The sequence below is a fragment of the Rhinatrema bivittatum genome, chromosome 10 (genome assembly GCF_901001135.1).
Source record: "Rhinatrema bivittatum chromosome 10, aRhiBiv1.1, whole genome shotgun sequence".
Lineage (NCBI taxonomy): Eukaryota > Metazoa > Chordata > Amphibia > Gymnophiona > Rhinatrematidae > Rhinatrema > Rhinatrema bivittatum.
Genome location: NC_042624.1, coordinates 61,138,780 through 61,166,367, shown reverse-complemented (window position 1 = coordinate 61,166,367; position 27,588 = coordinate 61,138,780). Strand labels below are relative to the sequence as shown.

The window sequence follows — 27,588 nt, the reverse complement described above, 5'->3', positions numbered from 1 at the left end:
TTTCTAATAATTCCCAACATTCTGTTTGCTTTGTTGACTGTCGCAGCACCCTGAACCGACGATTTCAATGTGTTATCCACTATGACACCTAGATCTCTTTCTTGGGTTGTAGCACCTAATATGGAACCCAACATTGTGTAATTATAGCATGGGTTATTTTTCCCTATATGCATCACCTTGCACTTATCCACATTAAATTTCATCTGCCATTTGGATGCCCAATTTTCCAGTCTCACAAGATCTTCCTGCAATTTATCACAATCTGCTTGTGATTTAACTACTCTGAACAATTTTGTGTCATTTGCAAATTTGATTATCTCACTCGTCGTATTTCTTTCCAGATCATTTATAAATATATTGAAAAGTAAGGGTCCCAATACAGATCCCTGAGGCACTTCACTGCCCACATCCTTCCACTGAGAAACAATTGTCCATTTACTCCTACTCTGTTTCCTGCCTTTTAGCCAGTTTGCAATCCACAAAAGGACATTGCCACCTATCCCATGACTTTTTACTTTTCCTAGAAGCCTCTCATGAGGAACTTTGTCAAACGCCTTCTGAAAATCCAAGTATACTATATCTACCAGTTCACCTTTATCCACATGTTTATTAACTCCTTCAAAAAGGTGAAGCAGGTTTGTGAGGCAAGACTTGCCTTGGGTAAAGCCATGCTGACTTTGTTCCATTAAACCATGCTTTTCTATATGTTCTGTGATTTTGATGTTTAGAACACTTTCCACTATTTTTTCTGGCACTGAAGTCAGGCTAACCGGTCTGTAGTTTCCTGGATCGCCCCTGGAGCCATTTTTAAATATTAGGGTTACATTTGCCAACCTCCAGTCTTCAGGTACAATGGATGATTTTAATGATAGGTTACATATTTTTACTAATAGGTCTGAAATTTCATTTTTTAGTTCCTTCAGAACTCTGGGGTGTATACCATCTGGTCCAGGTGATTTACTACTCTTCAGTTTGTCAATCAGGTCTACCACATCTTCTAGGTTCACCGTGATTTGATTCAATCCATCTGAATCATTACCCATTAAAACCTTCTCCATTACGGGTACCTCTCCAACATCTTCTTCAGTAAACACTGAAGCAAAGAAATCATTTAATCTTTCTGCGATGGCCTTATCTTCTCTAAGTGCCCCTTTAACCCCTCGATCATCTAATGGTCCAACTGACTCCCTCACAGGCTTTCTGCTTCGGATATATTTAAAAAGTTTTTACTGTGAGTTTTTGCCTCTACAGCCAACTTCTTTTCAAATTCTCTCTTAGCCTGTCTTTTCAATGTCTTACATTTAACTTGCCAAAGTTTATGCTTTATCCTATTTTCTTCTGTTGGATCCTTCTACCAATTTTTGAATGAAGATCTTTTGGCTAAAATAGCTTCTTTCACCTCCCCTTTTAACCATGCCGGTTATCGTTTTGCCTTCTTTCTACCTTTCTTAATGTGTGGAAAACATCTGGACTGTGCATCTAGAATGGTATTTTTTAACAATGACCACGCCTCTTGGACATTTTTTACTTTTGTAGCTGCTCCTTTCAGTTTTTTTCTAACAATTTTTCTCATTTTATCAAAGTTTCCCTTTTGAAAGTTTAGCACGAGAGCCGTGGATTTGCACACTGTTCCTCTTCCAGTCATTAAATCAAATTTGATCATATTATGATCACTAATGCCAAGCAGCCCCACCACCGTTACCTCTCTCACCAAGTCCTGTGCTCCACTGAGAATTAGATCTAAAATTGGTTCAGGAACCGACGAGAGAGGGAGCAATTTCTCCATAAAGCTATCATTTATTCCATCCAGGAACGTTATCTCTCTAGCGTGTCCCGATGACACATTTATCCAGTCAATATTGGGGTAATTGAAGTCTCCCATTATTACTGCACTACCAATTTGGTTAACTTCCCTAATTTCTCTTACCATTTCACTGTCAGTCTCACCATCTTGACCAGGTGGACGGTAGTATACTCCTATCACTATAGTCTTCCCCAACACACAAGAGATTTCTACCCATAAAGATTTGATTGTGCATTTAGTCTCATGCAGGATGTTTATCCTGTTGGACTCTATGCCATCCCGGACATAAAGCGCCACACCTCCTCCCGAGTGCTCCTCTCTGTCATTGCGATATAATTTGTATCCCGGTATAGCACTGTCCCATTGGTTATCCTCTTTCCACCATGTCTCTGAGATGCCAATTAAGTCTATGTCATCATTCACTGCTATACATTCTAATTCTCCCATCTTACTTCTTAGACTTCTGGCATTAGCATACAAACATTTCAAAGTTTGTTTTTTGTTTGTATTTTCATTCTGCTTTTTAATTGATAGGGATAAGTTAGAATATGTTAGCTCAGGTGAGTTTTTAGTTACAGGCACTTGGACTACTTTTCTTATTATTGGAACCTCACTGTCGGGATGCCCTAATTCTAATGCATCATTAGTATCCTTTGAAGATACCTCTCTCCGAACCATGCGCTGCTGAGCGACTGTCGGCTTTCCCCTTTGTTGTAGTTTAAAAGCTGCTCTATCTCCTTTTTAATTTATTTAACCTGGCCATAGAAGCCAAGTCTGCTGCCTAGTTCTTTGTCCACAATATGCACCTGGCCATAAACTCGTCACCGCCGTTTTGTTGCCATCCTAATCAGATTATACAATGTACTTGTAAGGAAAGCTGCTGCTGATTCTATAAGGGCTGTGTCAGACCTATTTCCTTGTGACTCCAGAAAACCTTGCTGTATCCAAATCACCAATGCCCTGGCTACATAACCTCCATATACTGCTGCCTACAGGACTAGTGATTACAATTCAAAGGCTCTCTTTATCAATGCCTCCACCTTCTTGTCTTGGGAGTCCATTAGTGCTGCCCCCCCCCCCCCCCGATAGTCATCTTCTTTGCTACTGCTGACACTGAAGCATCTACTTTAGGAAGCTGGGGGAAATTTGTCCTTATCCTAGTCTACCACATACAATTTTCTGCATCATCCTCCTGCTTCTCAATCCAGACTCTGGGACTTCCCATTCCTTTGTCATCATGTCTTGTATCGCCAAGTGAATCAGATAAGCCTTAGCAGGAATCTTTTAGCTCAGGTGAGTTTTTTTTATTACAGGCACTTGGACTACTTTTCTTATTATTGGAACCTCACTGTCGGGATGCCCTAATTCTAATGCATCATTAGTATCCTTTGAAGATACCTTCCTCCGAACCATGCGCTGCTGAGCATCTATCGGCTTTCCCCTTTCTTCTAGTTTAAAAGCTGCTCTATCTCCTTTTTAAAGGTTAGTGCCAGCAGCCTGGTTCCACCCTGGTTCAGGTGGAGCCCATCCCTTCGGAATAGATTCCCCCTTCCTCAAAAGGTTCCCCAGTTCCTAACAAAACTGAATCCCTCTTCCTTGCACCATCGTCTCATCCACGCATTGAGACTCCGGAGCTCTGCCTGCCTCTGGTGACCTGCGCGTGGAACAGGGAGCATTTCAGAGAATGCTACCCTGGAGGTTCTGGATTTCAGCTTTCTGCCTAAGAGCCTAAATTTGGTTTCCAGGACCTTCCTCCCACATTTTCCTATGTCATTGGTGGCAACATGTACCAATGCAGCCAGCTCCTCCCCAGCACTATCTAAAATCCTATCTAGGTGACGCGTGAGGTCCGCCACCTTCGCACCAGGTAGGCATGTTACCAGGCGATCCTCAAACCCACCAGCCACCCAGCTGTCTACATTCCTAATAATCAAATCACCAACTATGACGGCCGACCTGATCCTTCCCTCCTTGGCAGTAGCCATGGGAGACACATCCTCAGTGCAAGAGGACAATGCACCACCTGGAGAGCAGGTCTTTGCTACAGGATCATTTCCTGCTGCACCAGGTTGATGCTCTCCAGTCATGAGACCTTCCTCCTCCAAGGCAGCATCAGGGCTGCCAGATGGAGTTGGGACTTTGCTACTATGTCCCTGAAGGTCACATCTATATACTTCTCTGTCTGCCTCAGCTCCTCCAGGTCTGCCACTCTAGCCTCCAGAGATCGGACTCATTCTCTGAGAGCCAGGAGCTCTTTGCATTGCATGCACATGCACAATTTCTCACCGGCGGGTAAAAAATAATACATGTGACACTCGATGCAAAAGACTGGGAGGCCCCCCTCTTGCTGCTGAACTGCTGCCTTCATCTTAAATTTGTTCAGTTCCTAGTTAAGTTTTAGGTTGCTATGGCTGTAGGATTGTATACAATTAGGGTCCTTTAAATGTATTAGTGTATTCACTATATATCTGGTAGTGACCTACAAGGGAATGATCAAACTCTTGATAAGGCGTGGGGAATTTCTGAGTTTAAGTTAAAAGGCTGATTTATTTATTTTTTAAGTGTGAAAGTGACACCTGCCTATAAATTAAAGGATGAGTTGGGGTGAATGGGAAATACAAATACACAAATTTCTGTTTGTTGCCTGCCTTTCTGACTCCCTATTTAAAACAAAAACACATGAACACACTAAATAATATACCCCAATAGTTTACTTCTCCCCAGTACTTTTAAGTTTTAAACATTTCTCCAAGCAGTACTTACTGATTCTTTCCAGCCACCAGCAAGGTGATCCTCTCCTCTCACTACTCCCACTGATTCAGAGGCTGACCTAGAGAAAGACTGTAGTGCTTGGAGTTGCCATTTTGTTTTTCTTTTTGATGATTTTGCCATTCCTGTTGGAACTTTATTTTTAACTTACAGAATACTATTTTTTGTTGAACCCCACCCCAAGTCTCTGCCTTCTCTTTTATATCTCAAGAACCAGGATGCTGAACTGTGAGATCTGCCCACATGAATACAAGTGGGAGAAAGACTGTTTGGTTGTGAGAGACCACACAATGGACCTACCCCCAGGAGCTTAGCACCCCGGAGCTCGTCTTTCTCCCCGCTGGTTGAACCCAGCCCCCTTGATGGCTTATTGCAGTGTTGTGGATGGTGTGAGTGAGAGAGCTGGGAGACAGTGGCCCCAAGGGCTTCTGCTATGACCCCTGAGTTAGGAGCCTCAAAACCAAGAGGGAGGTTGCACGAGCACCCGCATTTTAAAATTGCCTCCTCCCTGGACAAATAAAAATCAGCTCTGTGTTAGACCGCCAAAACCAGAATTACTTAAAAGGAACTGGAACCAGTGCGGTCCATTCATCTTCCCTTACATCTTCTTTGGCTTACAGCTTTGAACTCTGTGGACTGGCAGCTACTTAGCAATTGGCAGCTTGATACCTCCTCCCGGACTCCGTAAATCCCTGTAACATTATGTAAATGGGTTAGGATGGACCTGCGTCAGCTCTTCCCAGCCTGCACTCTTCTCCCCTGTGTAAGAAAGTTCAGCTTCTTTTACAGAACATTCGGGCCGATACAGTAAAATGCGCAGGACAGCCGGCGCTCCGAGGCGAGCTCCCGCTTTCCCGACGCGCGCCCAGGCCACTCTCCTGGGCGCGTGATTTTGTATTCAAATGAGGGCCTGCGGTAATAAGGAGGCACTAGGGACACTAGCGCGTGGCAGAAGCGGTGGCTGTCAGCAGGTTTGACAGCTGACACTTAATTTTACCGGCATCAGTTGTAGAAACCACTGACAGCCTCGAGTTCGGAAAACGGACGCCGGCAAAATTGAGCGTCTGTCTTCCAACCCGCGAGCCGCGAGCTGATTTTTTTTTTTTTTTAATTTTTGGGGCCTCCGACTTAATATCTCTATGATATTAAGTCAGAGGGTGTACAGAAAAGCATTTTTTTCTGCTTTTCTGTACACTTTCCCGGTGCCGGCTGAAATTAACCCCTGCCTTTGTGCAGGCTTAATTTCTGAGAATAAAATGTGCGGCTTGGCTGTACATTTTACTTTCTGTATGGTGCGGGAATAACTAATAGGCCCATCAATATGCATTTGCATGTTGCAGGCGCTATTAGTTTTTGGGGGGTTGGACATGGGTTTTCCTCGCGCTATTACCCCTTACTATATAAGGGGTAATAATAGTGTGTTGAAAACGCGCATCCAGACGGGGGCTAACCGTGCGCTCGACCGAGCACACCATTCTGTATTGGCCTGATTGCCTTTATAGCAGCCCCAAACTCTGTCTAAACATTCACTGGGTTTCTAGCAGTATCATCCCTATACACTGCTTGGTGTGTTTTCTTTTCAACTTTATTTCTAAAAATGGCATTTGAGTGCCAGATTTGTGGCTGTGCTTTCCAGGGAATGTTTGCTCAATTTCCTGGTGATCTGCCCACATTTGTACAAGTGGGAGAAAGACTGTTTGGTTGTGAGAGACCACACAAGGTACCTACCCCAGGAGTACCTTCCCAGTGCAAACTAGCCCTCTCACCCCATCCCTGCTCTTTCTCTTCAATACCTCTTCATGTCTATTCACCCGATTGATTAAAAATTGGGCAGCTGATGAAAAAGTTAAAATAGACCATTCTGGTATCTGATTCTGCAATTTGTGCCAGTCATCTAACAGAAGGAACATAACTGTATGTTAATGGGCACATTTGATCACCTCGCTCAGTGTTCCCTTTTCCAGATTATTAGTAAACAACTTCAGTAATTACTGGCAAGGGATGCACTCCACTGGTCACCTTTTTTCACTGGGAAAACTGAACCTTTGTTACCAATCCACACTAGGACGCTTATCCCATGACCCTTTGATTTCCTGAGAAGGATCCCGCAGTACAGTTTATAAAATACCACCCATTTTTCCTCTGAAACTCTGCACATATGTTTCAGTATGCGCCAATATTTGCAATGCAAGAAAACACAGGCTTTCTCTACTCATGTTATGCACGAAATAACCGACACCGCACAAATAAACACGCAGGTTTAAATGTAGAGGCAGGTATATTTTAAAGTATGTGCGGAGTATTTGCAATCATGAGTTCGATGATACCACCACTGGTTCACCTGGATCCTCTAGCACTTCACCCTGAATCTTCTCCACCTGGACCTCCCTCCCAAAAACTGCAGACAGCAGTCAAGTTTGGTTTCACTTGTGACAGTCAATTAGCGGGTGTCAAAGCGTATGAACAAGTCCGGTAATGTATACACGTATCTCTCTTATGAAATACCAAATTCTGCTTGTACTTCTTAATCCTGTTCCAGGACAGCCCTAGACTCCCCCGTTATTATCTCAGTAAAATGTCTGCACAAAATCGAAAATATGCGCATACGCTCATCATTTATAAAACAACATATATGCGAGTAAATGCTATTTATGCGCATATATGCTATTTTTATATGCTAAACCCCTTAGAAAATGCACTCCTAAATGTATAACATGGTCAGGCAGACTTATTAATGTTTATTGTGCTTGATCTGTTTTTCTTTTTCTTTTTTTTTACATTTCCACTTATTTTGCTCATGTGTGAAGGAGAACGTACACACACCTCACTCTGTGGAATATGGGTCTGAGCTGTTCTCTACTTGGAGCAACCTACTGAAAGCAGATAAAATAAGGTTTTTTTTGTTTGTTTGTTTTTTTAAATCATGGTTTAATATCTGTAGTTTTCATGATCGCACCATTCCTTCCTGTATTTTATTGATAAAATAGTCTCTCATGAGCTGCCTCTTACTGATGATCTCTGAAAAAAGGGGAAGCAGCAGCACCTGTGTAGTAACCTAGAAACATCTCCTTTCAAATTCGGAGCAAGTTTAAAAAGCAACATGGCTTTTTAAACAGGCATTTTACAAGGAGATGGGAGAATAGAAATTATTCAGGAATAAGCAGATAAGCACCGACACACAGTACTTAGGACAATACAGTAGAGTAGTCTATGAACCCCACATCACAACTAGCATATTGATAACACTATGTATAATAAATCTACACGTAAAAGTACTTTCAGTACACTCGGTCATGACCCACTTCTCTAAAAATTGTTTTTGTCTAATGATATATTGTAACCGAACCTTTGACGGCACCTGTTAGAATGTACTATAGTACACTTTTACTTACATTAAATATGTGCCTACATGTAAACCGTTGCGATGGTATATAACTTAGCGATGGTATAGAAAAGATTTTAAATAAATAAATAAAATAAAAGTTACAGTTGTTGAAAGCAAAAAGCACGACTCATTTTTTCCACGAAATATATACAAACTCTTTACACATCTAGGCAACTTTGCGGTGCATTATTCAGCATCAGGGCAGAGCTTACCATGCAAAGCAAGTTCATATTCATTTTCATAGGAACTTCTTCCTTCAGTAATGATCATCGCATTAATAATACTTGATAGGAAAAAAATCCTTCTTGCTCTATCAGATTGAAAAGATTATAATGGAGGTAATCATGTTAAGCTGTGTTATATTCGTACACCACCTCCCTCAAACAAATGTTTAACCTGAAGCAGTTCACAATAACACAAATAAATATAATTCATACGTAGAGATCCCCCTGGTCTCCACTAGGTGGCCCTAGATCCCGCCATGGATATTCAAGCTTAGTAGGAGAGACTGTTTCTTAATAGCACCTCCCCTAGAGGTTTGTTGTAAATGGTAGCTCCTTAGTGTACAAGGAGAGGCTAGAGGTGTAGAGAATGGGGTCATGTTGGTTTGGCTTCTGGAGCATGGAGCTGCTTGGGTTAATTTTGGGTTGAGTTAGGGCCTCCCAGACTAACTTGGTGTTTCGAGATGAGATTCTTGCAGTGCACTCCTTGCCTGTCAGGAGTTGCCCCTAGTTGGTGGCCTAGAGACCTTTGTTGCAGTGCAAGTATGTTTTTTGGATTTTATCTGTGGTGAGGCCCGGGTTCAGCTGATGAGGGACAAGTCCCAGATCCAGAGGGCAGGGGTTCAGTAGAGCCGTGTGCCCCTCTTCCAGTAAGTGAGGGGTTGCAGTGACTTTTCTCCTCCAAAGAATATTTGGTTTGCTTGGGAGAAGGTTTAGTACCCACCCGCCTCATGTTGAAGCTGGGCTGGAATAGCCTGTTTTTCCAGCAGCAGACTTTTCCAATAAGAGGTCACATCAGGAGGAGTCCAGAGTAAGAAGGACAGAGAGAAGAAGCAAGATCTTTGCAGACCCATCCCTTTTGAGACAGATTTGACAGACCTGGACTCTCCCGGACTCTGGACTCTCCCGGATCTCAGCTAGAATATTTTATTCTCTCAATCCCTGAGTGATAAGCTCTAGCCCAGGAATCTGTACTGAGGACACATGCACAGAGAAACGGAAGCAGAATCCATACTGTAAATACCCCCAGAGTAAGCACAGATGTAAAGGGAACAGTCGGTCTATTTTACTGGACAGTTATTGCTTTGGTAGAATCACAGTAAAGTTAGTTTGAACACAAATTGTGTCCTTCCTGTTCCTGCAGTACCATCACATGTACAGGCCGATGCAATACCAACATGATAAAAACATGCGTCCAAACTGGATGCACTTTTTTTTTAGCCGGCATAATCTCCTCTCCTGGGCTCTCAATGCAATAGCCGCCACGCCAAAAAGGATGCACTAGGGATAAATTGCACATCCCTAGCATGTCCATGGCATCGAGCGCCCAGGAAACATGGCTGTGCGCAGGTTAGGAAAATGGACGCTCGATTTAAATATAAATCTTCATTTAACCAATAAATTTCCCTTTTGTTCTGACAAGGTATATCACAGTCATAGCTGGGCTTCTCAGAGACAGCCAGAGTATACTGCCATTTTCAACTGCTCAATGTTTTACCCTCACTTGCCTACACCTCAGAAAAATCTGTATTTTAGCAGACAAAGTCACAATCTCTGTTAATCTTTTAAATTTAAGAAAAATTATTCAGCAGGAATTTTTTAGACATATGATAATAAACCCCTAAGCAAATGATGTAGGGCAGTGGTTCGCAACCCAGTTTTCAGGGACAGCTAAGCCAGTCAGGTTTTCAGGATATCCACAATGAATATGCATGAGATATATTTGCATACAATGGATGCAGTGCATACATATTTATCTTATGCATATTCATTGTGGATATCCTTAAAAACAAATTGGCCAGGCAATCTCCAAGAGCTGGGTTGGTAACTACTGAAGTAGTGGATCTCCTAAGGTGATGTTCCACTCTGGAAAAGGTTAAGAAGTCTTCTGGGAATGGAAGAGTTATTTCCTTGCTCAAACCAGTCCTCTCCCCCATCCCCCCTCCCCCAAGCCAGTCAAGATTTCCTAATGAATTAGCATGAGAGATTTGCATGCATAAGAGTTAATGCGTACAAATAAATCTCATGCATTTTCATCATCCTGTAAACCTGACTGGTTGGGGGTGCCCTGAGGACCGATTTGAGCATCCCTGTCCTATAAGAATCCTAACTGGACTGTTGAGGAATACAAGGTACCTCTTTAAAGCAGATGAAAGCACTCCAGGCAGTGGTGGCACCAAATAAGGTTCTTTTATTTCTACAGATTTCACAGGTGCCAAAACAAAAGCCGAACAGTAAGAGCACTCTTCTACCTATGATATCTCAGTCAGAGAGACAACCTCAGAACCTCCACATTACAGTCAATTGGGATGGATAAATCCAGAGGTTGACTTTTCCCACTCCCAATGTCTCCACTTCCACCTCTGGTCTTTCAGCAAAATCTATCCTTCACTGAAACTCTGACTCGGATATTAAAGTTGACAAAGTGATGAGACTCCTTTCCATAGAAAGAGGCTTGCCTGCTGTGCATGGAAACCTTTGAGATATTTAAATGCCTCTATCATATCTCCCCTGTCTTGTCTTTCCTCTATGGCAAGGGTGGACAAAGGGCCACATTACTGGTGCTTATCAGAACCAGGGGCTGGGTCCTCCTTAGAACTCTGTGAGCAGGGGGCGCAGCGAGCAGATCCAGTGGCAAGTACACCACAAATAAGGACCAAAGCAGCAACCATACCAGTAAGAACATTAATTCAAACCAGTTAACAAATAGAATAACATCTAAATAGTCCAAAACTCATATAAAATTGTTCCAAACACTCATAAAACATTTCAAAACAGGCATATCAGGTAATACCCAATAATTAAAACTAGTAAGGATATTACAAATTTCCTGTTCTCCATACCTGGGATCTTTTGATTTCCAGTTGCCCTGAGATTGTCATGATAGAAGTCAGAGAGGAAACACATACACTCTTTCTCTCAACGATGCACATATTATACACATGTTCTCATCCACCCATACACACAATGCTGTCTCTCACTCACCCATACATATATACACATGCTCTCAACCATCCATGCACAGCGAGTCAGGTTTCAGAAAACACTGCCCTAGACCATTCCTCAAGCTTTACTAGATCCCTCCTCATGTTTTCCACACCTTCCCAACTTCCAATTTTGGTATTGTTGGCAAAAAGACAAACCTTTCCCAACAATCCTTCCACTATTTCACTCACAAAAATGTGGAACTCTTAGCTGGTGTCCTGGCTCTACTGAAGAAAGCCTCTGAGAGGTCTATGCCGACTGTTACTAGAAAACCATTATTTGTAGAGGAAGTCTCATCACTTCCTCTACAAATAATGGTTTTCTAGTAACAGTCGGCATAGACCTCTCAGAGGCTTTCTTCAGTAGAGCCAGGACACCAGCTAAGAGTTCCACATGCCGACTGTTACTAGAAAACCATTATTTGTAGAGGAAGTGATGAGACTTCCTCTACAAATAATGGTTTTCTAGTAACAGTCGGCATAGACCTCTCAGAGGCTTTCTTCAGTAGAGCCAGGACACCAGCTAAAGTTCCACATTTTTGTGAGTGCAAATAGTGGAAGGATGTTGGGAAAGGTTTGTCTTTTGCCAACATACCAAAATTGGAAGTTGGGAAGGTGTGGAAAACATGAGGAGGGATCTAGTAAAGCTTGAGGAATGGTCTAGGGCAGTGTTTTCTGAAACCTGACTCGCTGTGCATGGATGGTTGAGAGCATGTGTATATATGTATGGGTGAGTGAGAGACAGCATTGTGTGTATGGGTGGATGAGAACATGTGTATAATATGTGCATCGTTGAGAGAAAGAGTGTATGTGTTTCCTCTCTGACTTCTATCATGACAATCTCAGGGCAACTGGAAATCAAAAGATCCCAGGTATGGAGAACAGGAAATTTGTAATATCCTTACTAGTTTTAATTATTGGGTATTACCTGATATGCCTGTTTTGAAATGTTTTATGAGTGTTTGGAACAATTTTATATGAGTTTTGGACTATTTAGATGTTATTCTATTTGTTAACTGGTTTGAATTAATGTTCTTACTGGTATGGTTGCTGCTTTGGTCCTTATTTGTGGTGTACTTGCCACTGGATCTGCTCGCTGCGCCCCCTGCTCACAGAGTTCTAAGGAGGACCCAGCCCCTGGTTCTGATAAGCACCAGTAATGTGGCCCTTTGTCCACCCTTGCCATAGAGGAAAGACAAGACAGGGGAGATATGATAGAGGCATTTAAATATCTCAAAGGTTTCCATGCACAGCAGGCAAGCCTCTTTCTATGGAAAGGAGGCTCTAGAACAAGGGATCATGGGACAAGGGTGAAATGAGTAGACTCAGGAATAATCTTAGGAAATATTTCTTTACAGAGAAGGTGGTGGATGCATGGAACGGTTTCACAATGAAGGTGGTGGAGACAAAAGCGGTACCTGAATTCAAGAAAGCATGGGATAAATACAGGGGATCTCTATGGAAGTGATGGGAATTCTAAAGCTAAATCAATTGGATGGACTGGCAGACTGGAGAGGGGCCATATGGTCTTTTTCTGTCATGTTTCTAAGAGCTTAACCCTCATCAACCTTCTGCAGACTGCAGAGAGCCAGCACAGAGAACCCTAAAGGTCTTAACCCACACTCACATCACAAGGGGTTTCTCCAACCAGATTGTAAGATTTAAAGGCATAAGTCCCCCCCCCCCCAGGAGCAACTGGTAAAGACTACACCAGTGTTACATGTACATTAAACTAGAGCAATGCTCCTTAATATGTGAAAGGGAGCTGTGAAACTTCAGCATGAGTTATGTTAGTGTGATTTTGGAGAGTATTTGTTTTATGCACATTTTTTTGAAGCTTGTATGAAAGGATTTGAACGTTTACTTTTCTGAGTTTCTTCTAGTCATTATAGTTGCTTCCTTCTGCTGGTTTTGTGTTTGAAGCAAAAACTGGTAACACTTAAGTTACCCAAATAATCACAACTGCAGTCAGAAAAAAAGCCACGCCCAAGATACTTGAAAGCTCAGCAGGTTGTTTAGGCACTTATAAAGTCTTGTATTTAAATTGCTAGAAATAGAAATGTATCTTTCTTTCATCACACTTGTTAATTGCTTAACCACAGAGGCTGGAAGCGATGCACAAAGCAGAAAATTGTTGAAAGCATATAAAAATTCCATAACAAATGCCATACCCAGTAATGGATTTAAAAATCCCTCCTTCATAAAACAAAGCCAAACCCTAAAGCAATGGGAACAAATGCAATGCAAAAGAGCGTGCAGCTGGGAGGTCAGAAAGACCGGGGAAACGAGGACCGCAAAAGCACGGATTGGGAATTGAGGCAGCTGCACATTATGGGACCATTAAAGGCACTTAGGGCATCTCGCAGATCAGGAGTAAAGGTCGTGCGTTCTTATGCCACAAGAAGCTTGAGACACCGCTAAGTACCTTCTTGTGTACGGTTGCCTATGTTTAATCTGTTATTATTTATGGATTGCTTAACAATAACAAGAAATTCATTCTCTTCGCCCTTCTCCCCTGTCCTCCACCACACACAAAATGTCCCATCCTACTACTCTTAAATTACAGCGCTCAGTGAAAAGGTCGGTCAAGTGCTTCCCATGTGACATGCGCACTGCTCTGGCTCAGAGAAGCAGCCTTGTATAAGTCAAATGGTGATCATATTTGTCCATATATAATAACTACTATTAACTAGGAGAAGTAGAAGCCAGGAAAACCTGTCTAGGTGAGCATGTCAGAAAGAGGGGTGTTGGGTAACATGGGTTATTTGTTGCTAAGTTGGGGGACATCACAAGGCCTCATCCCAACATCTCACTGAGATCATTGCAATTGCTACAGAACTCTGCGGCATGTCTGATCGCTGGCGTTAAAAGTTACAAACACATTACCCCAGTCTTGATCAACTTACACTAGCTTACCGGTCGTTACAGAATTCAGTACAAAATTTGTACTACCGTGCATAAATTGATCAATACAGATTCCTCACCCTGGGCTAATGCTTTATTGAGACTATATCAAGCCTTAAGATCCTCTCAAGTAGCTGTTGGATGTTCTGTCTGTTCAACAGGTGCATTTAGCAGTCACTAGGGATTGTGCATTCTCAATAGCTGCTCCAAGTCTATGGAACTTTCTGCTTGAGATTTTGTGATGCACGGAGTTGTCTAAAATCTTTCAAAACACAGCTCAAAACAGCTTTGTTTAGGCTGGCTTTTGATTTATAATTTAAGATGTCTCTTCCAGAGTGTTACTCTTTATTGTGCTATTATTTTGTCATGTTTTGTTTCATACTGATTATGCATTTTTGCTTTGTACATTACCTAGTGCCCCGCCATATGCAATTAATTCTTTTTTTTAAGGAAGAAAAGAAAAAAAGAAAGCCGCACTGCTCCTCATGCATATCCTGCTTTTATAGTGCACTGCTGACTAATCCAGACAAGCCTCTGTGGAGGTGCCTGCAGGGATGGTCCGCAAACTACAAAAATCCTAATCTGGGAATCTAACTAGAGACCAACTGGATAGTGGAGACTTCGGGGTCTCTTCACAAGCATCATATGTCACCCGTTCATGATATGATCCAGTCTCCAAACCCCTTCAACTGTTCTGACTGCCAGCTGAGGTAGGTGGTGTTCGTTTTAAGGAAGGGGTTATAGGGTACCAAAGAGATCTTCATGGTCTTTGAATGACTTGTCTAAGCAATGCAATGCCTGGGGAGGGTGGTTTTCCAGGAGTGGCCTGGGCATCATTGTGGGAGGTCAAAATTTCCCTCCCCTTACTGGATAAAAGTCTGAGCATGTTTCACAGAGCACGTACTTTTAGCCATAGGTGAAAGGGGCAGGGGAAAGGACAGGACACAGAGGGATTTAATTTTTCCAACTGCCACGTGTACTTTTCTGCACATACTTTGCATCTGCATACGTCCCATGGGGCTTTACAAATGGCCCCCTTTATTGAACAGATCATAGGGGTGCTGCTGTCTAATGTCCGTTATAGAAAATGGTGCAAATCAATGGCAGATTTCCCAGTCATTGGCAGAGAACTCCACAGCAGTCCATGCAGAGAAAAAAAAAATAGAAAATCTCATTACGGCAATGACTGTGCAGAAAGTCCATGGGAAAATCTGGAGAGGTGAACCAGTGAAAACCTGCCATGCACAGTGCTGCTGAGAACCCCTATTAGTAATCTAGTAATGGCAACATTGAGGCCTGAACAACCAAATGAGAGCCAAAATGCTCCAACACATGTTTAAGTCCACAAAGGACTCGCAGTTTAAAAAACCCAGAGTGAGCCACAGATTTAATATGATGTTTAAAAGTTAAATTGGTATCAATCTAGGCTCCAAGACTCTTCATAGAGGATAGCAATGGAAAAGAGAGATATTGTCAAAAGTAACATGCATTTTGCAAAAGGCCTCTGACCAAAACTAAATTCTGATTTAGCTGTGCTCAACACCAGCTTATTATGTGAGAGCCTAACAAAATTCAGACAGATTCCAACCCTCTCATTCGTGTCTAACCAAGTTGGTTGGACACAAATGAGAGGCTGGATATCGTTTGCATATATTTGGTACCTATCGGATAGGTTTTGTTTGGCTTTGAGTTACACTTTTGGAGTTCTGCCCCTCTTTGGGCTCCAGAGCTGGGCACAGGGCAAGTGGCTTTTGGTTTTGGAGTGCTGGGTCCCTACTTTAGGCTTCACGGCCTAATCCAAGGGAAGAAACTCTGCCCACCGCCTGGAAGGGATTGTCTTGGAGAAGTGAAGAAGAGTTGGAAAGAGATTATGAGAAGAGCTGTTTGGGTTTTGTTTGTTGTTTTGGGTTTTTTTTCAGTTTTGCTTTGGGGATCCTGCTGCTTCCTAAAGAGGACTTTCTCCCCTGTCTTTGGAGGTCAGGAAGGTGCTGAGACTTCCTCTACCCGACAGTGAACACTAGAGAAGAAGAAAGTAGTATTTTGGCAGTAGGTTTTGTTCTAGTTATTTTGGGAGGAATTATTGTCACCAGTTCCTGTCTGCCCACAGAAAAGGAGAGAGAGATTTTTGGATTTTGAACACTTTTGGGGTCTTTCTACCACAGGAAGTCCAGCTTTTACCATCAGAGAAAGAGAGGAGATGCCAGCCCCACTAGGAGCCAACTTTCTATCACCCAAGAGTGGTGGGTGATTGCCATCCAAAGGGACCAGGGACGGATTCCCGATGACGACCGGCCCGGGGATTTGCCGCCCAGGCCGGCCCAGGAGATACCACGTGGTCTGCCGAGCGCGGCTCTGTCACAGCCGCACTCGGCAGATCACGTGACTAGAACAACCGGCCCACCGGGGGGATGCCCGATCCCCCGATAGGGCAATCCGCCCCTGAAAGGGACAAAGACTCAGCTCATAGAACTGAGAAAGAGGCACTTCTGGACTGTTTATTTTTTGCATGAAGATTATCTGGAGAATTATTCCTGTGAATTGGACTTTCAGTATATTTGGTTATAGTAAAGTTTTACTGAACATCCCACCAGCGTGTCCAGCATCTTCATTCAAGTTCAGAGGAGCCCTAAAGCAAGGACATCCCAAGCATGTGTTCTGTCGATCAAGGGAGTTGAAGGAAAATGAGAGAGACTGGATGTGAGTCCCTGCCCCCGTGAGCCTACAGCCTCCTCCCTGCCAGGATAAACCCTGGCAGCCTGCTGGCCCGCTGTGAACTGTGCTTGTGTAAAATGAGAGGAGACAGCAGGGTGGGAGCCGAAGTGGCCCCAGGGACTACAGTGAGCCCCTGCACTCCAGGAGCGCCCTGAAGAGGGCGGTTACACCTGGCAGCAGGTATTGCTTAGATTTGGTCTGCCTGCATCTTAGAGGTTTAAATGACTCCAACCAAAGTGCTGTTTGCAAGAAAATCCATCTCTCCCCCCCAAGGAAATGCTCCATGTGCCAGACTTTAGATTATTAGGTGGTGAACCGTGTGTTTTTGACCTTGCGGCATAAACATTTTCTAAATGTTGGAGAATTTCCAAATGGATTGTTGCTAAGGGCTGAAAAATGTATGGATTAGATTGCAATGAGGACCTGGTCCCTTGATCTTGAGTTTTTTTGGAGGACAATTGGCCAAGCTCTTTGCCTGTGTAAAATCACCGGGCTGAAGCTTGCCCTCCCTCTGCTTGGCTAATAGCATGTGCGACCTCTTACAGCAGGGGCAGTTTTAGCAGAGCTGCAAAAAGGGCCACGTTTAGATTAGGGAGTAAACTGCATATGTAGATTTGGTTTTCGAACATACATGCATGCACTCATTTGGCCCCGTCTAGCTGTTCACACATATACTAAGAGGGCACTGTCATTTTAAAACAGGGAAAATACTACTTTTTTTGTTTTGTTTCCAGTCTGAAACACCACAAAACCCAATTAAATGTCATTGCATTTTCCATGTCGTTCATTGCCAGCCCTGTCCCTCGGTTGCCTCCCTGCCGTCTCCCCCTTCCCCGGCTGATAACTTTGCCTCCACAACAATTTACTAATCCCCACCCCTGTGCAGGCCCTCAGCTACCTGAACCATCCCCAGCCTTTCCCCATGTTACCTTCCTGGGCCCCTTAATGAGGCAGGAGTGATTCCCAGTCACTTCACCCTGCTGGCACTGAAATCGACACGACGCTCACTGACTTACAGGCCGATTCAGTATGGTGCGCTCGGCCGAGCGCACCTTAAGGCCCCGTTTGGCCGCGCAGTTTTGACGCGCTATTTTTACCCCTTATACAGTAAGGAGTAATAGCGCGTGGAAAACGTGCAGCCAACCCCCCCCCCTCCCCCGAAACTAATAGAGCCCGCAACATGCAAATGCATGTTGATGAACCCTACTAGTCATTCTCGCGCGATCCAGAAAGTAAAACGTGCAACCAAGCCGCACATTTTACTTTCAGAAATTAAGAAGTTAATTTCGTCCGGCACAGGGAAAGTGCACAGAAAAGCAGAAAAAAACTGCTTTTCTGTGCACCCTCCGACTTAATATCATAGCGATATTAAGTCGGAGGCCCCAAAAATAAAAAAAAATGTTAAATCGGCCCGCGGGTTGGAAGACGGATGCTCAATTTTGCCGATGTCCGTTTTCCGAACCAGCGGCTTTCAGCGGGTTCAACAACCGACGCCATAAAATTAAGCGTCGGCTGTCAAACCCGCTGACAGCCGCTGCTTCTGTCAAAAAGGAGGCGCTAGGGACGCGCTAGTGTCCCTAGCGCCTCCTTTTTACCGCAGGCCCTAATTTGCATAACCTTGTTTAGTGAATCGCGCGCCCAGGAGAGTGGCCTGGGCGCGCGTCGGGAGAGCAGACGCGCACCTACTTTCCCGCACCATTTATTGTATCGGCCCGTGTGTGGGTGTCATTTTGGATTCTGATGCTGGCAGTGAAGGAGTTATTGGGGATCACTCCGCAAGTAGGATAGGAGCCAGAGGCATATGAGTGCAAGTGGGGGGATTCAATGAAGCTGGGAGGGGCTTCCTCTGGGAGAGGGGACTTGGTGCTCTTAATGCACGTTAACATTAATCTACACTGAAATTATTAAGTGAATGCTAAATATTTTAGTGCACATTAAACTGATTTCAACACACATGAAAATGGAAATGAAACAAAATATTTTTTAAAACAAAACAAAAAGAGAAACATCCACCCTTGAAATGAAACCAAAATTGAAATGAAACAGATTTCCATGCACACCCCCTAACAAATGCAAGGTGTGTATGCTAAAAGTGCCCTCATCCATTGCAAACAACGCAGGCTATTCAAAACTGCCCTTTTATCCGCAAGTATCTCAGGGTCACTTATTTTTTATTGCACATCGGGAAAAATCAAAGAAAGTTTGGTTCTGCCATGGCTCAGTGGGCACAGCTACTCATAAGCCTGTTTTTTAGTGCCCCAATCTTTGACCTTTTGGGGACAGTGATTTCTATTTTTTTGGGCATGGGGTTGAATGTCGTTTCAAATTTTGCTCTTGAAGTTTTGCAGTCTTAAGAGATCATTTGCATCTCATAAAATCTTATGGGATATATTATTGTCAATTGAATTCAAAATGGCTCCTAGTAATTGGTGCCATGTTCAGATGGCAATGTTTGTGGGAAAAGCTTTGAAAAAAACAGTTGTTTGCCTACAAGAAAAGCGCCACTGAAAATGATCCACGCCCCCATCCCATGGGTAAAACTACCCACAGCATTGACAGTGGATAAAACAGAGGTGGAGGGCGGGTGGAGGAGGTAAAGTCACACAGACCTTCTGTGGGTACATTTGTATGTGCTTAGAGTGCAGCCTCATTTCCCAGCTGCCTGCACATTCAAAGGGAAATTTGGACTAAAACAACAAAACAGAAAAGGGGCGTTCTTACTCATGTTAGTAAATGTGTCTTTTCTGCACATATTCATTTTCCCATTTGAAAACCTCATTTTATAGCTGCTATCTGCTCTCTCTCTTGGGCTTAAATTGATCCTCCCCTATGTAAGCCCCTCCACTCTTATCCAAAGCAACTCCAGCATAGCTTCCAAGCAGTAGGCTGTTCCAAGGATCTAGCACAGAGCCTCCGGTAAACTTGGACTGCCATTACAGGCCCCCTAGCAGGGACTTCCTGTGGCGCTGGCTGATGATGTCACATTCTCCTGGGGTAAATAAGGAAGTTTCTTGCAATCAGCCAGTTCCTTGGAAACAGGTCTCCTGTGTAGCCTGCTACTCGGTATGCGGTGATAGTTTATACCCTGTGCTGCCTGCTCCTTCCCCTATCTCTCATCTTCATGTGTATCCTGCCTTTGTTTCCTTTCCTACCTGCCCTGCTTCTTTGGACCTGACTTTGGCTTTGGACTTGACTGCTGCCTGCCCTGACTAGTTTGTCTCTCGGATTCTGCTTTCTGCTGCTGTCCCCAACCTTGCTTTGTTCTTTGGACTTCCGGGTTTGCCACCTGCCTCGACCTTTGCTTGAACTCAGACAGACACTCTCCCTTGCCTTGCCCCTGGGACCTGCCTAACTCCTGTTGGCCGTCTGCACTAAGGGCTCAACCTGTGGGAATAATGGTTGGTATAGGTGGTGCTCTAGCTAAGTCACCCCAGGCACTTCTGTCTGTGGTTAGTGTGGGCCCCAAAGGGTTGAGTCAACCACACCACTGCACAGGGGTCCACAACTGCAACAACAGCCCATTCGAGTAGAGGCAGGTGATGGTAAAATGATCGCTGATAGAGTGAAGCTCCTGATATATTGGTAAATGTATATCATACAGAACTGGCTGGGAGCTCCATCCTATCATATTTGGCCAGACAGTTTTTTAACCAATCAGAATCCTGAATCTACAAGACCCATTTAGAGCCTGTTTACCAGCAGGAGAAACACATGACACATGACTACATTCAGAGTGGGGCAGGAGACCAGTGTCTGACAACGTACAAGATCTGAAATCCTGAGGGATGAATTAAGATCCTGTATACAATAATCATATCCAGGTAATGCTTAAAGAAATCTTCAAATGCTGACATACATTTGGAGAAAAAGTACAAAATACCAACTGATGAGTATGCATCACACATTCTCATGTCATACCAAAATAAACTTTGTTAATAAACCCCTAAAGCTGATCCCACAATCCCAAGATGACAGTAAAATAGGCTCATTGACCCATCCCATTAACCAATTAATAAATGAATCAAGCCATTAAGAAAGTTCAGAACTGATCCTGAAAATAAATTCATCTCTTAGGTTGGCAGTGGCCATAACTCGCTACTGCTGGACAGTCATTCAGTTTTCTAAGATTACACCTGTTCCAGTCCTGGAGGTTTCTCCTCATGATGGAAGATGGCAAAGGACTGGCTTTAGGAAAAGGTTTTTATTATGGACAGAGCAGACTACTCACAGTTTGCAAAAGCAGAAACTAAGCACCTTTGGGTGCATGTGGGTCTAGCCTTGTCACTTCACCCACGTCAACATGAGGAGGCCAATCCACGCCTAGGCTTCCCCACTGCATGCCTCAAGATGTAGTGGTACTTTTCACAGAGGAATCAGACAGAGTTACATCTTCATGCATGAAATATGGACAAAACCAGGACTGCATCAGCATCTTTGGGTTGACCTGGGTGAGGTGGCAGCCCTATATATATATCTGATGTACAATGAGCATTCAAAGTTCAAGCACGTTATATAACAAAACCACTGAAAAATCAACAGCAACACACTGAATCTCATTTTTTACGTGATCATGAGATTCACTTTAGCTGATAATGTATGTTTGTGTGTATAGTTCTTTAAAAATGCTACACAAGATAGCATATTGTCCAAAACTATTTGTAAATCTAAAATGCTTTTATTAGACTAAAATAAATAAATAAATACAGTTATATTTATTTTGCAAAAATTGGGTCTCTTCCTGTTACTGGGTGCCTTTGCTTATTATTTTCTTTTCTCTTAAATCCTGGCATTGCAAACACTGGCTGGCTTCTAGTCTCCATAAACACATGAGGCTAATAAGCTGCTAACAAGATTCACCATTTGATACCCTTATTGAGAATCAGCAGGAGATACTAGCAGGGCTGCTTGTAGCAGCGTCATGGGTGTTGACCTTTAATACCTTGAGTCTCCAGGATAATCCTGGAGAGCTGGCAACCCTAATTCTAAGTGAACTGAATTTGAAATCCCCATAGACAGTCATGCACATCGCTAAAGCCATTCTTCTAATGACCACGCATCAGTCTCTTGATTGTCAATCTCAGAAACATCCTTTACAGATGGATCCTCAGAAGCACAGTGGAGGTGTCAGGAGAAGCTTATAAATGTGATGAAATAGAGATTGTTCCTTTTTCACTGTTACTAACTCAATACCTTGCATAAACATTAAATTCACCTTCAGACAGTTGCAGGGGAAAAAAAAAAGTCAAATAAATATATAAATAAAAATGATAAATTTAGTAATAATTATTTCAAATTGAAATTCCAAATGGTAGTGAGTCAGGGTCTGATTAATCAACCGTGTTCTCTGTCTTTAATAAATCCAGCCTTTCCAATGCACTCATCCTTCTAGATGGCAGGTGCATTTCAGCACCATTTTAAGGGCCATCTCGTAATACATCCCTCAGAGAGAACATTTACTAAAATGTTCCACACTTGGAAACAGCCATGTTACTAGAATCTCGTTTCGCCCCTGGCAGACAAACCCTTTTAACCTAAGACACACAAAATGAAGCTCACAGTTAACTTTCAGTATTGAAAGAGTCCTGCGCTCTCGCAGGCCCTCATTGCATGCCTGGTGGGAAGGATGACAGCCGATCTGTGCAGTACCAGACAGATTAGGGCTTCTTTTCAGGTGGTGCATCAGCAGACAAGCCGGCTAACACGGAGAGGACCATTTTGTTTCTTAGTGCCATTGTCATCGGTGACCTACATCTTGTCCCATGACACCAAGAAAACAGCAGCTTTTTCTCTAGCATACGTCAACAACATATTTATAGTCCAAAAGAAGCAGCATGAACAAGATTGGGCATAAAATGGCTGCTTTTTCAGGGAGACATGCTATGCATGATAAATGGGCTTGCCGTCTGGCATTACTTGGCCAGTTTGGTCAGGGTTGTTGAACAGAGGCCAGCCGTCAGCAGGGCCTTAAAAGCATCAAGAAGATAAGTATTGCCAGTCTGGCACCTGCCTTCCTCTCTAATAGCATACACTCCGCATCAATATCCCCGGCCAGTGGGCCCCTTTCCCCAACTCTACTCTCCACCCTCAAGGTCTCCTGAGATCCACTCTCCGCTCCCCCACCGCATCCCTTACCTGCTTAACTCTTCCTATTACGGCTCTGGCAGCTTGGAGAAAGCGGCTTCAGGGTGTGAGTGAGCCCAATGTGTGTGTGGTCACAGGCTCCGCAGTGGCTCAACACACACCCACACAAACAGGAAACTCATGCAGGAGGCAGCAAAACCACTGACCATGCACACACCCAAGGCCTGGCACTCACATCCTGAAGTCACTCTCTTCCAGCTACAAGAGGCACAATGAGGGGCAGTGTGACAGAAAACGAGGTTTGTGGAGGGTTACGGGGAGATTCCAAAGATCCAAGAGGCTGAGGGGATTTTTGAGGGTTGAGGTCGGGGGATGGGGAGTGGGGTTGGCTTTGCAAGAGCTGATGTTTCAAGGAATGTTTTTCTCACAGCCAGAGTTGGCAACCCAAGTGGCAAACACAAGATTTCTGTCCGTCTAAGTGGGACTGAATATCAAAGTGTTACCTAAAACCATGACATTTGTAAACAGTTTTAAAATTTGGTTGCATATTTATGTTGCACTTGCTTCCAACACTACAAACGATAACAGTTTAAGTTCTCCTTTAAATTACACCTCTAGCAAGTTCAGTTCTTTACACCTTGTATGAGGATTCAAAAACTGACAAATAAAACTGAAGCGTCCAGCCAGTAAAATAAATCACTCTGGGCATACATTTATCTCAGTTATTGTGAAGATAACCAGGCTGAAGAAGTCTAAGTTAAATTATTTCACCCTTTCAAATAAACTAAAAGATACAGAAAGCTGAAATGTGGCAATGAAAGAACGCAACATCATTTTTCTCAGATAGGCTAATTTTGCAGTAGGTGGAGCATTTTCTGACTCATAGGACCCAACTTTTCAAAATGATTGGGGCTGCTAAATGCAACAGAAATGATCTGCTCAACCCCTCCCCACCCCCATCCTGTATGCCGTCTGTCACACACACATACACCTCCAATACTGACCCCCATCATACACTCACACATCTCTGCCAACCCCAAGCAGAGCTGGCAAGAAGAGGAGGAGCGCAAAGGTGCTTCAGGCTTGGTCCTCCTGTGCTGCTGGGGGCTGTGGTCACATGGTAGTGTCATGTGGTCCACAGCAGAGAAGCAGCACTGGGGGCATTGCTGCTTTTCTTCTCTTCTTGCTGGCTCTGATTGGCAGCAGGGGTGAGAGGGGAGATTAAAGGTTGGAAGGGAGAGTTGGGCAAGAAAGCGGAAAAAAGGCCAGCCTCTCTATGGGGCCAATGCAATAAAAGCGCGTAGAAAACGGGCGCACTCGTTGAGCGCCCATTAGGAAAACGGGCTCTGCTGGCCGCCCGATGTGATATGGTAATGAGGTGCTGCGCTAAAAAGGATATGCTAGGGATAAATTGTGCGACCTTGGCATCGGGCACCCAGGAGACGTGGCTTTGCAGGTTAGTAAAACGGACGCTCAATTTACAAGCATCCATTTTCCTAACCAGCGCATAGCCACAGGTTAGGAAAACAAACACTGGTAAATTGAGCATCCATTTCCTAACCTGACCACCATCAAGACTTTTTTTTTTCACATTGCTGCTTTCTATGGGTCCTCCTACTTAGTATCGTGGCAATATTAAGTTGAAAGAACAACAGAAAAGCAGTATTTTTGACTGTTTTGTTGAGGCTTGGGGTGCGTCTAAACTTAATGCCAGCTCCTGGGCTGGCATTAAGTTTTGCGGGTTAAAACGTGCACGTCAGCGCTCGGTGATTTTTTGCATCTGGGGTAGCCTCATCTACATGGCATTTACATGTGATGAGCATTATTAACTATGTGCTGGTTTGGACAGGATAATCCCATTATTTCATCAGGAGTTATTCTAGCGCCTCCAAAACACACGTCCAACCACGCATCAAGCTGTGCACTAGGCTGAGCACACTCTATTGCATTGGTCTCTGTGTATATTGGGGGAGCTCAAGCACACACAGCACCTACAGAGCTGGAATCTATGGTTGGGCTAATAACTTCAGTCAACATGACTATTTATTAGCTGAGAGGGATTACAGTCATGTCATACGAGGGTCTTATTTGGAGAGGGTAATTCTCAAACAGCCCACATAGCAATTAATTTCTGAGTGGACACCGGCCAATTTAGAGTTTGCTTCGAAAAAACTCCAAAGTTTTTATTCAGCACCACTTAACCGGAGAAGTTTGGCCTTATCCGGCTAGGTGGTGATATCTCAGTATTTGGCTACATTTAGCAGCCACCACTTAGCTGAATATCTGTTTATCTGGCTAAATAGTTAAACCGGCTAAGTGGAGAGTGGGATGGGGGCATTCTGGACAGGAGTACTTATCTGGATAACTTAGCCAGATAAATGCCAATATTCCCCTTATCCAACTAAGTTAGCAGGTTTAAAGTTAGGAAAATACACTTAGCTGGCTAACCATTAGATAGCTGCCACTGGGTATATTCAGTGGCATGGACGTGATACTGCATATCCCAGCCAAGGTAGCTGGATCTGTTTATCTGGCTAACTTGATCAGATGGATAGTGGCTGAATATGGACCTCTCAGTTAGTTGTTGAGTATGCTGTGAGGAAATATATAGGAAACTCCCTCAGAACACCTTAAAGGACCAGCCATTGCTATCTGGGCTGGCCCTCCTTAAGAATCAACCCCGCAAGGGATTCTGGGTTGAGGGAGACTCCCTCCACTACAGGATAAGAAGTCAAGGCCCAGAAGGGTTAGAGAAGACCCAGCAAGAAGGCAGGGAGCCAGCCTATGAAGGACTACCTATATATGAAACTGATACAAAAGACTGCTGAGGTAAGCAGCCTCTATGCTGTACTTTTTTCTTGCCTGTAAATAAAAAGTCTGTTTGTGTGGAACCAGGTGGAGTTTAATCTCCTTTTGTTCTCCTGGCTGTTTTCTAACCCATAGCTGCTCCTAAGCATCAAACAATGCTCGCACACTCACTCTTGTAAAGTTATATCTCCTCTGCAGAGGGTGTAACTTATGCATATACAGTTATGTGCATTCTTTTTAAAATAAAAGACTGTGCATGTAAGTGCAGACTCTGCCCCCAACTTCTGCTCAATTCAGATAAAAACGTGTATAACTGGGTTACTTGTATATTTTAACATGCATTCAGTCCAGGTCTATTTTAGCACAGCCATTTATGCGCATAAAACTGGGTTTTATGCGCATAAATGGCTTAGAAAATTATCTCCTAAAGCAGTGTTTCCTGTCCCTCGCCTAGAGGCACACTTAAGCAGTTGGGTTTTCAGAATAACCACAATGAATATGCATGAGGTAGATTTGCATATTCATTTTGACAATTCTGAAAACCCGACTGGATAGTTAGACCTGTTGCATTTCGGCCCGTGGCTGGAGCCACCTCTCACCTCCTGCTTCTCCTCTCTCGCGTGGCCTGGAGGCCGCCAACACGTTCCTCACACGACTGGTGCTGTGCTGCTGTACCCTGCACAGCCCAGAGGCCGCCAACCCACTCTTTACGTGGCTGGAGCCACGCTGCTACACCTTATGCGGCCAGGAGGCCGTCAAATGCATCCCCATGTGGCCCGGAAGCCACCGACCTTACCTCAAGCTCCCGTGGGGAAGGGCCTATCATTCCCGTCCTTGCCTGGCGGCTGGAGCCGTCCTTGGTCCATCTTCAGCGGCTTGGACGCCGCCGCTCACCTCGGGGCCTAGTTCCTGTTCCTGCTCCAGCTCCTGCACGCAGCAACGCCGCTGTCCATGGTCCTGCCCCTTCCTCCTAGGGGGCGCGGCCGCATCTTCTGTCTCTTTTTAAAGGGACAGCGCAGGTGTGGCCCTCATTGAACTCATCCCAAGGAGTTGCCTCCTGCACTACAAAATGGCTCCGAGCTCACTCCATCCTTGCCTTGGCAAGGAGTCAGTCCATCCTGGCCTTCATATGGAGCCAGTCCTCCTGGGAGCTTCTCCTCCATGGACTTCGATGCTTCTTGCTCCTGCCTGGCATCCACGTCCTGATGTCCTCATCTTGATGTCCCAGGTCCTGAGTACCTGTGCCTCCGGAGGTTCCTTGTTTTCACATGATCCGAGATTCCGGTTCCCAAGTTCCATGTTTTAAAGACTGTTTCCTGTTCTGAGTCTGGAGGATCCAAGGGGTAACTTGTCCTGACCTGTGTCTACGTACAGGGCTTGCCCGTTCCTCTCATGGTCCTCGACCAGCCATCCGGCTGTGTAGGGCTCGTTGAAGACAGTGTGGTCCTCGACCATCCTACAGGCTGTGTAGGGCACCTGAGGGATCTTGCTCGCCATGTCTCATCACCTGTGTTCCAAGCTCCACGTCTTGCCTCCGGACTTCCAAGCTCCACTCCCAGACAAGGCTTCGTCTCGCCGCAAGGGTACACATCCCTTGTCCCGCTATGGGGAGCGCCCCCCTAGTGCTCCCTTCCATCACAGCGCAACAGATTTGCCAAGGCCTTCGAGCGTTCTGATGCTCAAGGCCTCCATCGCAGCACAACAATACCACCAAATGCTCTAAAAACTGTGAAGCATATGTTACTTATGGAATTAGAGGAGAGATTTTGTACCAGTATCTATAATGTGTCAAGACCTTATCACATTAGCAATGTGCAGCACCCATCAACGGTACGAGAGTGTTTTGCACTGCTAGGAGACTTTCCTTTCATCTCTTCTTCCATCTCCTTTCCATTTCCTTCTCTACTCTAGTGTCCATGT

General features: G+C 44.2%; 1 protein-coding gene across 1 annotated transcript in view; it reads right to left on the bottom strand.

The window, feature by feature from the left end:
* LHX4 (LIM homeobox 4) overlaps positions 1–27,165 on the bottom strand; it is an 86,691-nt gene extending 59,526 nt beyond the window's left edge. The window contains exon 1 of the mRNA XM_029617643.1: positions 27,027–27,165. Coding sequence (XP_029473503.1) covers positions 27,027–27,165 — 139 coding nt within the window. The remainder of the gene's footprint in view (positions 1–27,026) is intronic.
* Between the last annotated feature and the right edge of the window lie 423 nt (positions 27,166–27,588).